Source organism: Myripristis murdjan, chromosome 24 (assembly GCF_902150065.1).
Source record: "Myripristis murdjan chromosome 24, fMyrMur1.1, whole genome shotgun sequence".
Taxonomy (NCBI): Eukaryota; Metazoa; Chordata; class Actinopteri; order Holocentriformes; family Holocentridae; genus Myripristis; species Myripristis murdjan.
In genome coordinates this window covers 14,525,547-14,542,790 of record NC_044003.1, presented here as the reverse complement: position 1 = coordinate 14,542,790, position 17,244 = coordinate 14,525,547, and the positions used below count along the sequence as shown (strand labels likewise).

Here is a 17,244-nt window from a genome sequence, read left to right as displayed (position 1 = left end):
AATGGGCCGCTCTCAGGAGCTCAGTGAATTCCAGCGTGGAACTGTCATAGGATGCCACCTGTGCAACAAATCCAGTCGTGAAATTTCCTCACTCCTAAATATTCCACAGTCAACTGTCAGCTCTATTATAACAAAATGGAAGCATTTGGGAACAACAGCAACTCAGCCACGAAGTGGTAGGCCACGTAAAGTGACGGAGAGGGGTCAGCGGATGCTGAAGCGCATAGTGCAAAGAGGTCGCCGACTTTCTGCACAGTCAATTGCTACAGAGCTACAAACTTCATGTGACCTTCAGATTAGCCCAAGTACAGTACGCAGAGAGCTTCATGGAATGGGTTTCCATGGCCGAGCAGCTGCAGCCAAGCCACACATCACCAAGTGCAATGCAAAGCGTCGGATGCAATGGTGTAAAGCACGCCGCCACTGGCCTCTAGAGCAGTGGAGACGCGTTCTCTGGAGTGATGAATCACGCTTTTCCATCTGGCAATCTGATGGACGAGTCTGGGTTTGGAGGTTGCCAGGAGAACGGTACATTTCAGACTGCATTGTGCCGACTGTGAAATTTGGTGGAGGAGGAATTATGGTGTGGGGTTGTTTTTCAGGAGCTGGGCTTGGCCCCTTAGTTCCAGTGAAAGGAACTTTGAATGCTTCAGGATACCAAAACATTTTGGACAATTCCATGCTCCCAACCTCGTGGGAACAGTTTGGAGCGGGCCCCTTCCTCTTCCAACATGACTGTGCACCAGTGCACAAAGCAAGGTCCATAAAGACATGGATGACAGAGTCTGGTGTGGATGAACTTGACTGGCCTGCACAGAGTCCTGACCTGAACCTGATAGAACACCTTTGGGATGAATTAGAGCGGAGACTGAGAGCCAGGCCTTCTCGACCAACATCAGTGTGTGACCTCACCAATGCGCTTTTGGAAGAATGGTCAAAAATTCCTATAAACACTCTCCTCAACCTTGTGGACAGTCTTCCCAGAAGAGTTGAAGCTGTAATAGCTGCAAAAGGTGGACCGACATCATATTGAACTCTATGGGTTAGGAATGGGATGGCACTTCAGTTCATAGTATGAGTAAAGGCAGGTGAGCGAATACTTTTGGTAATATAGTGTATTATGATATGAGACAAGAGGAGGACAAATCAGTCAGGAAACATTCTGAGTTTTGCTTTTGTAAAACCTTGTCAGCAAAAGTAATTAATAGTACTGCTGGAGTAGAAAGAAAATAGGAGAGAATTGACATAATTGTAGATGCAGTAAGGAGATTTCTGGATGTTGTGGGAGTTTGTGGAGAAGGTGTGCAGCAGCTGTTGAGAGAGACTTGTAGCCAAGAAGATAAGTGATAACAAAGTAGGAGATGGATGGTATGGGATTATGGCTAAGTATTTAGTTAAAATCCAATAGATGGCAGTAATGCGACATTTTTGGATGCAGACCGCAGCTGGAAACCAAGAGAAAGAACTCGTGCGGCTGCTCTGCGCACGCGCACTGTCAGGATCTTAGCAGGGGAACAGTCTCGCGCAGCTTGCGGAGGAAACAGGCGAGCTTTGTAGCGGCGGAGCGGCTGGAGAGTTGAAACCACGGAGCGGGGGTGAAGAACCAGCAACCGCACCATAGTGAGTAATACTGACTGAACTATAATCCACACTGTGTTTCTTTCGGCTTGAGGTCGGGTCGTTGGACCGCTGATGTGAGTTACATTTCAGGCAGACTTGTACCCCTGGTGGCTGACAGCGAGCGCAGTCCCTTCAGTGGCAGCGGCACTATGTGTGTGTATATGTGTGTCTTAAGTTAACGTTAGTGTGGGACAGGCCTCTGCACAGGGTGACATTACTTTCAATCACTTTCTATTATATTTTTATACTGGCAATATCTTTATTTCACCAAAAGTTAGCAAAGTGGGAAATTCTCCGAACTTTCTAGCATGAGCCAGTCGCTACGCAATTCCAGGGCTGCGTGACAGCCAGCGCTAACGTCCCCGTTAGCCGACTAGCTACCAGCCAGCTAGCATTATGCTACAAGCTACAGTCAGTGGCATAATAAGCCTGTCGCATTATCCGCGGCTTTAATGACACTCAGCCTGGCAGAGTTGTAATTATAGATTTATAATCACATCAGTTTATATTTTATTTCGTTTTAAATTGTATTTTTTTTTTTGCTGTCAATACAGCTACGTTAAGTTTCAGTTAACGGTCACGTAACTGAGTATCGAGTAGTTCGCAGTAAGGCTAGTTGACAGTTTCAGTTTAGATGTTGTTGCTTAAGAATGTTTAGTGTTAGTTGAATGTTTATTGGTTTCAGTATTGTTCTTTATATGTGTTTGTCAAGAGCAAGGTGTAAGAAGTTCAGGATAGAATAGGATATTCCAGTACAAACACAAGACTTTGTTAAGGCAGACAGGCAGTTGACTCCCAGTCTCCCAGTTAACATCAACACCAGACTGGTCTGACCAAACTGACAGACTTTTCAGTTAGTTTTCGTTTTTTTTTTTCTCAGAGTCTTTTTTTGAAATTAATTTTATTTCAGTTAACTACGTTATTTTTTCTCACCTTTCGTTTTAGTTAACTATAATAACCTTGCAGCCTACCCGTACATATCTGGATGGACGCAGGATTAGTCGAATTTGCTAAACAGAAGCTAAATTACTTTGTATTTGTTGACGCTAAGCTGTCCATTTGCAGGCTGTTTCTACTGCTGTTGAGCAGACAGTAGTTTGTTTTTGAACGGGAGTCAAAAAGTGGTGCTGGTGGGGGGCTGATAAAATAACAAGTGATGTCATGTTGTGAACATAGATAGAAAGTTCTGGAGGTAGGGGGTAGTGGGGCTGCAAATGGAAAGGTCCAAAGTCTTCTATTAGGCACATTACAGTTAATAATATGTATTTATTTAATGTTAGATTTATATCACTGTGAACACAGTGTATACAGTGCCATAGGGCTGGGCGATTTATTGATATCTAATGGTAAATGGTGAATGGACTGCATTTCTGTAGTGCTTTTCTAGTCTACCGACCACTCAAAGAGCTGTAGTCTTTGCTTCACATTCACCCATTCTCAGACACATTCACACACTGATGGCAGAGGCTGCCATGTAGCTTATCATGAGACAAAACTAGATATCTTCTGGGATTTAAGAAACTGTAATATCATGATATGGCATAAGTGTTGCCTCTTCCTGGTTTAATGGCTATATTACAGTAAAGAAATACATTTTCTGAACTTATTAGACAGTTATAGCTGTTTTATTATTTGTCTGTACCTGTTTGTTCATCATATCCGCACAGCTGATGATTATTAAGCAAAAATCTGTTGCATATGAATATCTTATGAAAACACCAACAGTCACCCCTACAGTGTCATCACAATATCAATAGTGAGGTATTTGGTCAATGATAACGCGGTATTTGATTTTGTCCATATTACCCAACCTTACTATGCCAGTAATGCTGTCATGAGTGACAGACTCAGTAACCACATGCATATTAGCAGCATTTCATATGCTAGGCAGGTGGTGCTAATGTAAAGCCCTGGAGACAGGAAGTGATTGTTCAGCACAACATCCTGTCTAGTGTTTGTTTTGGAGTCAGCTGCTCAACAAGAATTGCTTTGGTATTGTCCCACCTTATCTCAGTCTGTCACTATAATGAATCATGGTTCTCCTGGTGTGAATAGCTTCCAGTGTATGCACCTACTGCCATCTCAGGTGGCTTTGCAATCTATAGTGGGTGAAGAAATTTTCAACTTGGGCAAGAGGATTAGGCAAGACATGAGATTAATGGGCTAGTGACTCGCTGGAGGATTGCTACAACTTCATTCATAATGCCTCTGTCACTGGAAGTGCAGTTGAGCAAGAATCAGCCTCTGATGGTGCACACTGACCGTTCTGTAGACGTGCATATGCACAATAATATTCACATTATTCATATAGCACCTCAAAAACAAAGTTACTAATTAAGGTTCATACATAAAATAATGAAAGACATGGGGAAAAAGACAAAGTGTCAGTTAGCAGCAAAGCAAGTATTACAAGAGCTATTAAGAATATGAAGGCAAAAACAATAAAATAAACAAACAAAAAGTAAAAATGTAAAAACAAAAATAATAAAGATAGAAGCCTTGAAATCAAGAATTAAAAGCAGCTTCATACATAAATGTTTTTGGAGTGATTTAAAATGGGGCACGGATTCAGCACACTTAATCTCCTGAGGCAGGGCTTTCCAAAGACTGGGGGCTCTAACAGCAAAGGCACAGTCATCTTTAGTTTTTAGCTGTGACTTTTGAATGTGTAACAGAGTTGTGCCTGAGGAGCTCAGGCGGTGCTTTTAGTCATAAGGGGAGAGCAGCAAGGAGATTTAAGGAGGGTTAACCAGCCAGGGCCTTAAGGGTGATTGAAAGGATTTTAAAATCAATTCTAAAAGACACAGGTAGCCATTGTAAATAAGCTAGAATAGGTTTAATATGGTAAAATCGTTTTGGAACCAGTTAAGAGCCGAGCTGCAGAATTTTCCATGAGCTGTAGGCAGTGGAGAGAGTTTGGGTAGAGACGTGTACACTGAGTTGCAGTAGTTGAGGTGTGATGCAGTGTTTCCCACAGAATGAGACTGTAACTGTGTAATAATCATCTATTGACATTATATTGAAGGAATGCATTAGCCTATATCTATAGTCTATAGCCCATTCAGCCCCTGAAACAAGTTTTCTTTTTACCAACAGCTTACGTGCGGTGTTTTCATCAATAACTACCAGCGTGATATGTGTAAACATTACTTTTTCATTGAGAGAATCATTTCATTCAGTTTCTGCTTTCATTTTCACACAAATTAAGTAACAAATTTGAAGTGTTTGGAGGTGCCTAGTGATCCTTGGGCAATATCTGCTGCTGCTGCTCAGCAACGTGAGCCAAAGTTGTCTCGCACAATTGTAAGGCTGTAAAACAAGCACAAAACCGTCCAGACCCATGGTGCACCTGTGCGTGTCTGTTGTTTTCCAAAAATCAGCAAGACCAGCTTGAAAAGGCTGCTTCATAAGACAGAGGAGAGAAAGGCCTGGCTATATGTGTTGGCAGCTGAGGGGTTAAACATGCGCAAGCTTCTGAGGGAATATGGGGTCAAGGTGTGTTTTATGTCTAATATGGTTATGCAAAAAGACAAAGTCCAATCAGTGTAAAGCAGTCTAAAATGGCTAGTAATGAACTCTGATCAACGTTAATTTATGCAATGCAGTATGAATGGTAACAGGATTGATGTCCCACATGGTTTTGGTCTCTTCCAGGTCTCTGTACTAGGTGGCCCAGCACAAATTAACACTTAACAGATAACGCCGACACATACCTAACACAGGTGAGTAATGTGTGTTCATGAAACAGTGTCTTAATAATATGCCTTTGGCCAAGCCATAAGAAAAGAAAAGCCACAACTCACATGGATTAGCAGGCATGCCTAATTTATTAATTTAGCCGAAATACTCAAGTGAGTGGTTGTGTTTCCATGTACACCACGTGACTTTTGCCAGTAGTGCGAGTGAAGCAATAGTTTGATTATGCAATTTACATTATTGTATAAAATCAAGAGGCTTTCTCTAAAGTAGCTTGTTTCCTGTCTTCTACCAAAACAGTTACAGCTTGCAGCCTTGATTCTGCTCTACCACTAGCTTTCTAGCTCTGTGGTGTGCTGCCTTAAGTGTTTTCCAGCAGATATAAACTACCTCAGTTGGTCTAACAAACATTTCATTGGTTGTGCCTCGTCAAAACCACACAAAGTTCATGTCCTGCACATACACTCAGTAAGCTGTTTCCATGGGCTCTGCCTTAGTCACATTATTGTCTTTATCTTATCATAACCACACTTTTGATGTGCATGTAAATGTAGCCACTGCGTTTCATACTCAGAACCAAAACTCAAGTCTTTAAGTGGAATTTCATTTTGAGGTAATGCTATTGCCTTTAGCACACAAAATCACATGTGAGGTCATGAGTTACTTGCTTCAGTATTCCTGGCTGTTCAGACTAACCCACAGTGATGACACTCATTTGCTTACATTTGTGTTACTTTTAATTTGTTTGTTGCATGATACTGCTGAAAGATCACTACCCAACTCCAAACATTTCTGATATTCTGGTTTCTAATTATTTTTGGTCTAAATGTAGCTTAGAGGCTTTCCCACTCTGATGACAACAAAATTCTTGGAGAGATACAGAATATTTAATAAATAAATTTAAGCATTGAAAAAGTAAAATTGTTTATAACTAACACGGGTTTCTGTCTAACAATATTGGTATCAGCCTTAAAAAAACTGGTTGGTTGAACTCTTGTTTATAATCATGTGTGTGTGTGTGTGTGTGTGTGTGTGTGTGTGTGTGTGTGTGTGTGTTTGAAGCAGGAGGATGGCGGTGAATGTCTACTCCACCTCTATGACCATAGAGAACCTGAGTCGTCATGACATGTTGGCCTGGGTCAACGACTCTCTACAGCTCACCTACACAAAGATAGAACAACTGTGTTCAGGTAAACGCACATCCAGACAGTTTATTTTATTTCCATATGATGTTACACCTTAACCATACTGATTCTTTGTGCCTGTTCATTTACATTAGTTTCAGTTCATTTTCAGTCAGAGCTGTCTGTTGTCTGGATGCCCCTTGTGTCTCTGTCAGATTTCCATCTGTTTTGATGGGGGGAAATCAAAGCTAGATGGATTTGTCATCATGTTTGGTTAAATAGCAGCAAATTCTGAAAGAACTCTGTGTGCCCTATTCAATAATGGCAATAAAGATGCAATAAAAATGATGAAAACAAGATAAAACTGAAATCCTGGGTAAACACTGGGATGTCTTAAGGTTTTCAAAGTTGGTTTCTTATTGAATTCACTCTGTACAGTCTGTTTCTGAAGCAAAGCAGTGTAACTGCTTTGAGCAAAGCCATGTTGGCCTGTTTCTCCTTCTAAACATCTCACAAAAAGTAAGGAAATTTGTGTTTGGTAAATTATTTCTTTGTTGTAACAATGCTTCTTGGCAATAAATCTTATACTGTTGGAAAGCCTGTTTATTTCCCTTTTAAATGGTGCCACATTTGTAAGGAACATGCATTTGTGGGATGAGCAGCAGAGCTGAGTATGTGGGTTTGCACCCATGAAAAATTTTCCATATCTTCTCTGCCAGTGCCTAACAGTTTGGGCAATCTCAATGCAGAGAGATATCGAGATGAGATTCTGCAACCAGTGGCAATCCCATATCTCCGCAGTCTGGGACCGAACTCTGTCCTCCAAGATTACAACGCTCACCCCCACAGAGCGGGGCTTATCAGAGACTACCTCCAGAATTTGGGAGTGGAGAGGATGGAATGGCCTGGCAGCAGTCCTGACCTCAACCCCATTGAACACTTGTGGGATCAGCTTGGGTGTGCTGTTCGTGCCAGAGTGACCAACACAACCACGTTGGCTGACTTGCGACAAATGCTGGTTGAAGAATGGGATGCCATCCCATAGCAGTGTGTGACCAGGCTGGTGACCAGCATGAGGGGGAGGTGCCAGGCTGTTGTGGTTGTGTATGGTTCTTCCACACCCTACTGAGGCTCCTGTTTGTTAAATGAATAAATTGTTAAATTGCCAATATGTCTTGTTTCTTCAAATTTCAATCATCCAATCCACCAAACACCAAACAAGAGTCAATGGCAGAATAAGCTGTTTGGCATTGGCAGAGAAGATTTGGCAAATTTTTCATGGGCACAGACCCACATACTCAGCTCTGCTGCTCATCCCACAAATGCATGTTCCTTACAAATGTGGCACCATTTAAAAGGGAAATAAACAGGCTTTCCAACGGTATAAGATTTATTTAGAAGAACCACTGTTACAACAAAGAAATAATCTACCAAACACAGATTTCCTTACTTTTTGTGCAATGTTAAGTACTTCTGCTGTGCCCGTCACATTGACTTAAACAAACCAACGAACCTACAGACAGAAACTTAGTCTGAAATTCTGTCCATTTTCTAACAGATCACTACTACTAACCACACACACGATGCAGAGAAATCAATCAAGTAATAACAAATCAATACCGTAGTGTTGAAATAATTAGTTGATTAATTGTTTTTTTTCCTGATCAATGGCAAATCCATTGATTTATAATTTAGTTGATAGATTAATTGATAATGAAAATGCTAATTGCTAAGTGCAGTGCTGTCAGAGTTGTTTTCATCAAACAACACTGTAAGTGCCAAAATAGCAATAACAAAAATACTATTAAAAACAAACAAACAAACAAACAAAAAAAAACAGAAACAAGTACTGTTTGGTGAGAGAATATGAATAGGCCTTCTTCATTAATACTAATTATTTCCCTCCCTGATTCTTTGCTTCAGGCGCTGCGTACTGTCAGTTCATGGACATGCTTTTTCCAGGATGCATATTGTTAAAGAAAGTCAAATTCAATGCTCGCTTGGAACACGAATACATCCACAATTTCAAGGTCTTACAGGCTGCATTCAAAAGAATGAATGTGGACAAGGTGAGGACACACACACACACACACACACACACACACACACGCACGCACGCACGCACGCACGCACGCACGCACGCACGCACACATGCATACACGCATACACAGAGTTAGATAATCCCTGCGGTGAAAATGAAACATAAAGCACCTTTAACCACACAGACATTTTGGTTATAAAAGGAGACAGGTCACTCAGGCTCCATCTTTGACACGTCCCTGGGTAGCAGTATCTTGATCAACAAGGCCAGAGCCTTATGTTTTTTTAATGGGATCTTGTTGTAATCTAATTTAGGGACACTGTAAAACATATTTTTCTTCTTAATGAAATAAGTTTCAAGAAAAACTATATTTTTACTCACCAAGGATTATGGCATAAGCATGTGCTATCCACAGCCACAAGAAACAATAAGATCATCACATTGTTCTTGGCGGCAGCCCTTTTATTACCATGTTTATTTCAAACTGTGATGTCAGGCATGTATCTGAACTAGAGAGATTGTATTAAAATGTAAAACTAAAGTGTTATTAGTGTGCCATCTTCAGCATTTCAGTTTTTCCTCACTGTCTCTTTTTATAATCAGTGTCTCTGGTGATGGGCCTCTTAAAATCTTGACCCTTCCTTTTAAATGCTTTGGTCATGGATGTCCCAAGCAGCATCCATGGAGAGTGACAATAACAATTCTCTGGTTTCTAATTATCACTCTGTCTTCAAACCTCTTTTTTGATGTCGGGACTTTGAACTAGCGACCTCTTGATCACAAGCTTGTCTGTCTCACCCTGAGGCAGTTATCTGTTCTGCTGTTAAATTTATGTCAGCTGTAGTAATTCTCTGACACTACTCCCCCTATGCTCTCTCACAGATCATCCCTGTGGAGAGGTTGGTGAAGGGGAAGTTCCAGGATAACTTTGAGTTCGTTCAGTGGTTTAAGAAGTTTTTTGATGCTAACTACGATGGGAAGGAGTATGACCCTCTACAGACACGGCAGGGCCAGGAAGGAACGCCCCCACCCAACCCAGGTACTGCTCGTAGACACGTGTGGCATTCACGTGTGTGAACTCATTTGCTTCATTTCATTGCTCTCACTTCCTCATGCAACCACATTCCGCACCCTTAACCCAGGTGACCCCATTCTCCACAAACCCAAAAGACCCTCTCGCTCAGGTAACACCCACTCCATCGCACGTGTGTATGTTTGTGTGTGTGTGTGTGCACATTTGCACAGTGTCTTGCCCAGCGTTCACACTATGAGCAACTTGGTTGATGGGCTGCCATTTTTACCTGGCTGCTCAGTCCATAGTCAATTAATGGACTTCCAATGATTTGCTGATTGTGTTGCTCGTTGTGTGAATGTGGGGTCACATGTTCCAAGCTGCCTCCAGTAAATGACATGTGTTATGCAATTTATCAGAGGCAACACACTTGTGGTGTTGGTGCTGCCTTCTAGTACTCACTCATCTCTTAAAGCCCTTTTTGACTAGCAAGGGTAACCTGAAACTTTCCATGACTTGTCACTTTCCAGGAACCTTGAAAGTCTTGGACTGGGTTTTGTGTCTGTTTCCACTGTATGAAGAACGCGCCAGAAGGGCATGAACTGTTTCATAAATACCTGTATATGCAACTTTTCATTTCTAATAGCCAAGTTGAGGTCCTGCCTGAATACTTTATTATCCTCAAATACTTATTCGGGGTGCACCTCTTTTTGTCCAACTTGCAGTTTCCAATGTTTTAAGATGCGATCCACTTCCATTAGCAATAATGAAACTCACCCACTCATGTACAGTGCGAAATCATGGTTAGCTATAGGTGTGCTCCATTTGGAGGTGTTGGGGTGCTATTACACAAATTGTGTAGCTGTAAAAACAAACAGTAAATTAAACATTATTGTCTCTTTGTCAAAGCCACTCTTAAAAATCATCTCTGTGGTTATGATAATAATCCAGTGACATATTCACCATAATTAGCTAGAATATATGCTGTTGGGTCAGATTGGCAAAACCGGCAGGTGCTGTTCTGGTTTTGCAGCACACCCAATCATTTGGGAAGCAAGCTGAAACTGACCCATCTAAAATACAGCTAAAATTTTGTTATTAGGTTGACAGCTTGCACAGGTGTTCAGTTATCTTATCAGCTATCTTTTCAGTCAGTTATTTATGCTGCATCTCATTTTGCATGCAAATCAGTTGTTTCGCACTGGAAGTTCCACTAAAGCTTCGGTACCTGTCAGTCTGCCTCCCAGTGCACATATCTTCATAGGCACCAGCATCACTTGTTGATGCTCCCTAGAAGTGTGACTTGACTCAACCTAATAAACAAAGATGCTGCAGAGAGGATGTTAGCATCTATTAAAGTGTGAGTCCTTATTCTGTCTGTTTTTGCAGTTTGTTGTTTGTCGCTGGCTGCCTTTGTTTTGCAGCCCTTTAGAGCATTTCTGCTTTATTTGATAGTGACATTGGGGAGAGACAGGAAAGGCAGGGGACTTGCAGCAAAGGGCCCTGCTTGAAGTAGAACCCAGGCCACTGCGGTAAGGACTTAATGTTAATATGTGCTACACGCTCCACCAATTGAGCCACCGGGATGCTCCACTCCAGGAGCTTTACCCAGAACCATGTCATAGTTGACGATTTGAGAACCAGTAAAATAGGCTTCACAGCAAAGTTCCCGCAGTCAAAAAGGGCTATTATACACTCTTCTTCTCCCCCTTGCGTGTATACCTCTCCCTTTATCAGTTTGCTTCTCACAGGTAAGTGCAATAATAGATTTGATGAGCATACTGTAATTACATTGTTGTTTTTAAATAGCCTACAATACCTTTGTTGTATATACTTTTTAAAATTGAAAAAAAAAAAAAAAAAAAGAGTTGTTTGTTGTGGCATAGTGCATCATTTCCTGAGTTCTGAATTTGGAAATGTGGAAATTCTTGGTGCCTTTTTGAATCTTAAATTATAAAACATGCCCAAAATTTCTAGGCAGCATGAATATATTTTTTAGGAGCATATGCTACGAAAATGATAGCACAAACCTAATATTGAGAGCACTTGTAGATTTGCTTGAGTTACACTTATCCTTAGTGAAAAATAATGCCATTAGGAATGGAATCCATCCTTAGGCCCGATGTTGGTAAATCTCAAAGGTATTAGAAGGCTACATGCAAATGCACAGATAGACAGGCAGATAGTAAGAGACTGGATGAAAAGGTATAATTTGCATTGCAAATTTTCAGTAATGCATTAAAATTAGTAAAGACATCTTATTTAGAATGAATAAGTGAAGGTATGTGTGTGTGTGCGTCTCTTCCAGGCCCTATGAGAACGTCTCCCACAGCACCCAAGACTGTACCCACTCCCCAGAGGCAGGTAAACTCGGCTGCAACCCGCAGGAACACACCTATGGCTCGCAATGGAGGAGACGCTGAGCTCATAGAGCTCAACCAGCAGGTGGCTGCACTCAGTTCACTTTCAGTACTTTGAAAAAAAATTATTTGTATAGTTTCTTTTTGTTATGGACTTTGCAGGGTTGTTTAAAGGCAAGGTCACACAGATTTAATTAAATTCTAATTGTAAGCCCAACTGGACCATCCAGGAGCATCCAGGTCTAACAGTCAGCACAGACTATCACATAGGGTGAATGGCTCTAAATTACAAGCTGAAATCTGACAATGATCCTGCCAACAGCCAATCAGAGTTTAGCTTTATGGGGAAAAATAGGAATGAACCAGGAGGTAAATCATTTTTAGAGACAAAAGGACAAATGGCTACACTTAATTTTGTTTACATGAAGACCACTGCACAAAAAGCAACCATCTCTTACATGTGTGTTTGTTTGTTTTGTTTTGTTTTTTGGCTTTTGCCACTCTCATGGTCATGTTTGTGTATGATATCCAATCTTTTCCTGGTTGCTAGTTTACATAGCTTCATGACGGCAAGGCATGAATTAGATCCAGTCATTTAGTCTGGACTGAAGACTTGTGGTCTAATCTTTATAGTCCTCATGAAATGGCCTCACATGATGTGGAAAACAGTATTTTAAATAGTGAAATCATCCTGCGCTAGTGTAAATTAAAATTTCAACCGATAAAACCTTAATAAATATTCTAACATCCTCTCTCATCCACCTGTCCCTTCAAATGAAATTGTATCTCTCTCCCAACCGAGATCCTGTTGATTTACACTTGTGAATGATCCTTCCCTGTACAATGTCCTGTCCAAACATGCTATTACAACAGGAAATACATATAATCAAGATAGTAAGAGTCCTTTTCATGGGGTCTTTAACATGAACATAACAAGTGATCTACTTTGACTTGTGCTTTATCTTGTCTTTTCTTTTTGTGCTGCTAACTGTTAAAACGTGCCTTTTTTTTTTTTTTTTTTTTAGAAAAGTGCTGCTATTACAATTTGTGATAGTATTTTATGCTTTACCTTATTTTCTTTTGGGTGCACTGATAATGAGCTTTCCTAACACTTGACCCGTCTCTGTCTGTGTCAGCTGCTTGATCTGAAGCTGACTATAGACGGGCTGGAAAAAGAGAGGGACTTCTACTTTGGCAAACTGAGAGACATTGAACTCATCTGTCAAGAACACGAAAGCGAAAACAACCCCATCCTCAGCAAAATCATGGACGTATTGTATGCCACAGAGGTAAAACACTCCACACCATGCACCACTTGCATATAGCATATGTACAGTTTCACTCTATGTTTACATGCAGTAACATTGTTTTGTGTGTGTGTGTGTGTGTGTGTGTGTGTGTGTGTGTGTGTGTGTGTGTCTGTGTATACATGCATGTGTGAACTCTACCGCTGGCTCTGTGTTCTATTAATTATGTGTATGTGTCACCCCACGCAGTTATCAGTGTGCATTGGAAAATAAAGCACAGTAGAAGTTGAAAATTAAAAAAAAACTACAAACTGTATCCCTTAGAAAAATAATGGCACATTCCTCTGCAATGGTGTGAATGTTTTGATATTTCTGTATAAAAGCTGTTTGAGGGGATGGAGTGATTGAAAATTGCCCCAATTAGCAGTAGTAGTGTGTAGGACTGAAAACACAACTTTTTCTTTTGTTTTGTCTGCCTGTCCACACTTAAAACTTTTGGAGACCACTGTACTTCTTTTCAAGAATGCCCTTTTGTCCTTTTGCTGTGTGGACAGTGAAAACTGTATAGTTTTTTCTAAAACTAATGCCATGATTTTGCTTCTGTGCACACGCTCATGACGGAGACACTGACCTCACACACCTTTCAGGGCTTGGTATTTTGAGCAATTCACATTAATTTGTCACTTTGAGTAGGAGCTCTGTGCCACTGTCTGTCCATATAAATGACTCTTTTTTCTGTCACCAACAGATTTTTGAACATTATTAGGCCATTATATCTTTGTTTGTACTTGCATTTGTAACTCAGTGGTGTCAACAAATTGCCCCAGTTTGCTCCAGCTTGATTTGTTTTTACACATGTACATTTGTTATTTTTTCTTTCTTTCTTTCTAAAAAAGAAGGGATTTTTTTTTCATTTTTTCATCTTAAGACTTAGCTTATTCTATACTGACATTTTACCTTTTTTGCAGGAGGGATTTGCACCGCCAGAAGATGAAGATATTGATGAAGGAGCACATGGAGACCAAGAGGAGTTCTGAACTCTCTTTTTTTTCTATTCATCGCCATTTATCCATTTCTCCCCAACTCACACTCCTTTGACCCACTTTATCATTATTGCCATCTTCCACCCTCTCTTTTTTACTGTCTCCCCTTCCCTGTCTTTCCCTCCCTATGGCTGTCCATACGCACTACATTATGACTTTGTTTTACAGCCTAGCATCCTAAACTCCTACTAGCGAAGGACACTTAACCCAGACCTGTCTGGAGTAGGGCCTGGCAGCCCAGCTTGGCTAACGTGACTCATTCTAATCTGTTGTGAGAGGGGACGGCTGCAGCACTGGGCTAATTCAGCCTGGTGAGGCTGACTACTGTGCATGCTAGTCTGTATTAAGGTTTAAGGTTAATGGCAATGAGATTACAGGGTTCCAGCACTGGCAGCCTGGAGCCAACAGTGCTATCAATCTATCTGTCCGTCTGCAAAGGCAGGTCTATTTATCTTCACCATGCACTCTGATACACACACACACACAACAGGGTTGCCCACAGGGCTTTGGGGTGGTATCAACAAAACCATATGAAGCCCTGTGATCGATTCTAGGATGTGGAGGCTGTAAATTTCAGTGTGGAAATTCAAAAGGTTGTTCAGCACCAAGGACAGAATTTTAGGGGTGAGCCCTGCACACACATTTGCGCTGAACATATCGCACAAGACAACAAACATCAGCAGACTTTTACCCCACAGATATCACACTTTTACATAAACAGTGAAAAACAGTATATTCATATTCATCAAGTTGTCCTACTGGAGAGGGTTTGCTCCCAAAACTGTTTCAGTAGCTTGTGTATGAGACAGCATGATGTATTTATGCTTTTATTTATTTATTGTTTTTTATTTTAATCTACTCTTTACAGGTTCACTTTCTGAGAAAAAAAATTGGTTTTGGATTTGGGAAATTGAAGGTCTTGCACAAACTGTAGCAAAACAAAGGAATGGAACAATCCATAATGCCAACATGCAGTGACTGGCTGCAGCCAGAAGGATACAGGAAGATGCAATTTTATATTTTTAGATTTGTTTTAAATCTGCAGTTTTTATTTGCATTGAGTGACTCAATGGCTAAGTGAGAGACATCAATGTAAAACATATTTATCAGAAATGTCAGGTTTTGCAGTAATATGAATGAACAAATGTAAAAAAGATACATTACTACAAACACTTCTAAATACTAATGTTTGACCTTGTTAATTGAGTTGAACAGTTTTAGCTGCTATTTCTATTCTTCAGTTGCCGTATTTAATTGAGTTTTGATATGTTGCATAGCGTTAAAACGCCACAGTGGCTGCCTAGGAACTAGTGAGTGTGGTTTATTGTGATTGACAGCAAGCCCTAGTTTGATTGACATTAGTTGGGCCACTCATAGAGAGAGAGAGCAGAACATCCCGTACTCTCTCAATTTGTTGCTGTGGCAGCCATGTGAACAACTCACATCATTTGGAGTTATTGCTGAAATGAAATAAAGGTCTGGGGTTTAAGCCCAATAGGAAAGATGTAATAAGCTGTTTTTTTCTCCACAGTGTGTGATATCTTGTATTTCTCAAAAGCTTACTGTTTGTATCATGTGCCATGTACTCTCCCATCTCTGTTCCCTGTGTGGACCTGCATAGAGTTTAGGGCACACTGTGAGCTGTCACTTTTCTGCCAATCTTTGACAGAAGCCATTCAAACTAAACACACACACACACACACACACACACACACATATAATGTAACTACCAGTGTACTGAAGTCCTGCCAGCCCACTTCCAAGGAATTAGCTTGAGTTTTTTGTGTGCAGTGGCCCAAAAGCTACAGTCCATTTTAACTCAGTAAACATGCATGTCCCTTTTGCATTCAGCAGAATTTGCAAATATTTTCAACCACTTTGTTAGCGACACATAAAAAAAAGTGCTCTGTGGTTGAACTATAACTGTCACGATATTAGGTATTCACTACATAATTATCAACAATATTACCGCGATGTCTGGGAAAAAAAATGCTATCAGCTGTGTGTGTATTTGAGAGACAGGGAGATAGAGTAGAACGTAAAGAAACGGCAGTTATTTAACAGGCACTGGGTTATTCAATATATTTCATGTGTATTTAGTTTTTTATGTTTATTGTCAGTACTGGTGTATGCGACACCCCTAGTTGATTAGATCTTATGTCAAATACTGTATTTTTTTAATCTATTACTCCTCACTATACAACATGTACCCTAATATATTTCAGCATTTGAGTCAAATGAGACGTATGCTTTTGTCCTGGGGCAATTTGAAGAAAAACAATACCACTTAACCACCAATAGCCCTGCACCCTATTTAAACTGTGTTCCAGATCAGGCTGAATAAACCAGCACATGGACTGTGCTCTGTGGGTAAGGTTCCTCTCAGATCTGAGGGAGCATTTTTTTCAGAGAGGGCCAGCAGATTGTGCCAGCAATTAACTGCCTCATTTGAGCAGCAGCGTGGCCAACAGTGACCGTCTGTTCCCCTGCATGGAGGTCTGCTGCTCCGGGCACAGAGCTCTGCAGGCCCACAGTCTAATTGGATCGGACACATGCTGACAACGGAACCCACAACAGAAACCTCACAGCGTAACTGTTTCAGGAGTTCATACAATTTGGACAAAACATAAATACCTGCTCTCTACTGTGTGCCTTATCTAACTGATGGTTTGTGGTGCCCTGATCACATCCCTGATCCCATCTGGTATCAAGACACACACACACACCTCCACTGGGGTAAAAAAGGGTGATGATGTGCCTGTATGGGCCTTTTTTGTCCAAACCAGACTGGACACGAGTAACAGGACTGGGTTGGATGAATTTGCCAGGTTCAAATATCAGTGGAATGTTTTTTTTTTTCTTCCAAGGAATGTGAACAACATTTTAGGCTGAAAACATCACTACTATGTGGATAGTGGTCAGCCAAGTAGTCTAGAGTTCACACACCATATATGCCTTCTTCTCTGGGTTATGTAGAAGCTTTCACACTCACATCACTTAGCCCTAGATTAACCTAAACACTAGGCTACAGTAAACCAAGGGTTTAAGCAAGCCTCCATTCAGAGATTCATTCTAATCACAGGAACCCAGACCTGGGTTAA

At 40.9% G+C, this 17,244-nt stretch overlaps 1 protein-coding gene across 4 annotated transcripts; it reads left to right on the top strand.

The window, feature by feature from the left end:
• Window positions 1–1,495: 1,495 nt before the first annotated feature.
• mapre3b (microtubule-associated protein, RP/EB family, member 3b) lies at window positions 1,496–16,123 on the top strand. Of its 4 annotated transcripts, none has more exons than XM_030047094.1 (9): window positions 1,496–1,620; window positions 5,275–5,342; window positions 6,379–6,506; window positions 8,364–8,509; window positions 9,364–9,520; window positions 9,624–9,665; window positions 11,802–11,938; window positions 12,990–13,142; window positions 14,069–16,123. In XM_030047094.1, the coding sequence occupies exons 3-9, from the start codon at window positions 6,386–6,388 to the stop codon at window positions 14,135–14,137; spliced, it is 825 nt and encodes a 274-aa protein (XP_029902954.1). In that variant the 5' UTR covers window positions 1,496–1,620; window positions 5,275–5,342; window positions 6,379–6,385; the 3' UTR covers window positions 14,138–16,123. The 4 variants fall into 4 exon arrangements, with proteins under 4 accessions (XP_029902954.1, XP_029902955.1, XP_029902957.1 ...); XM_030047095.1 differs by having other exon boundaries at window positions 6,382–6,506; window positions 14,069–14,137; XM_030047097.1 differs by lacking the exon at window positions 9,624–9,665.
• The last annotated feature ends 1,121 nt before the right edge of the window (window positions 16,124–17,244 follow it).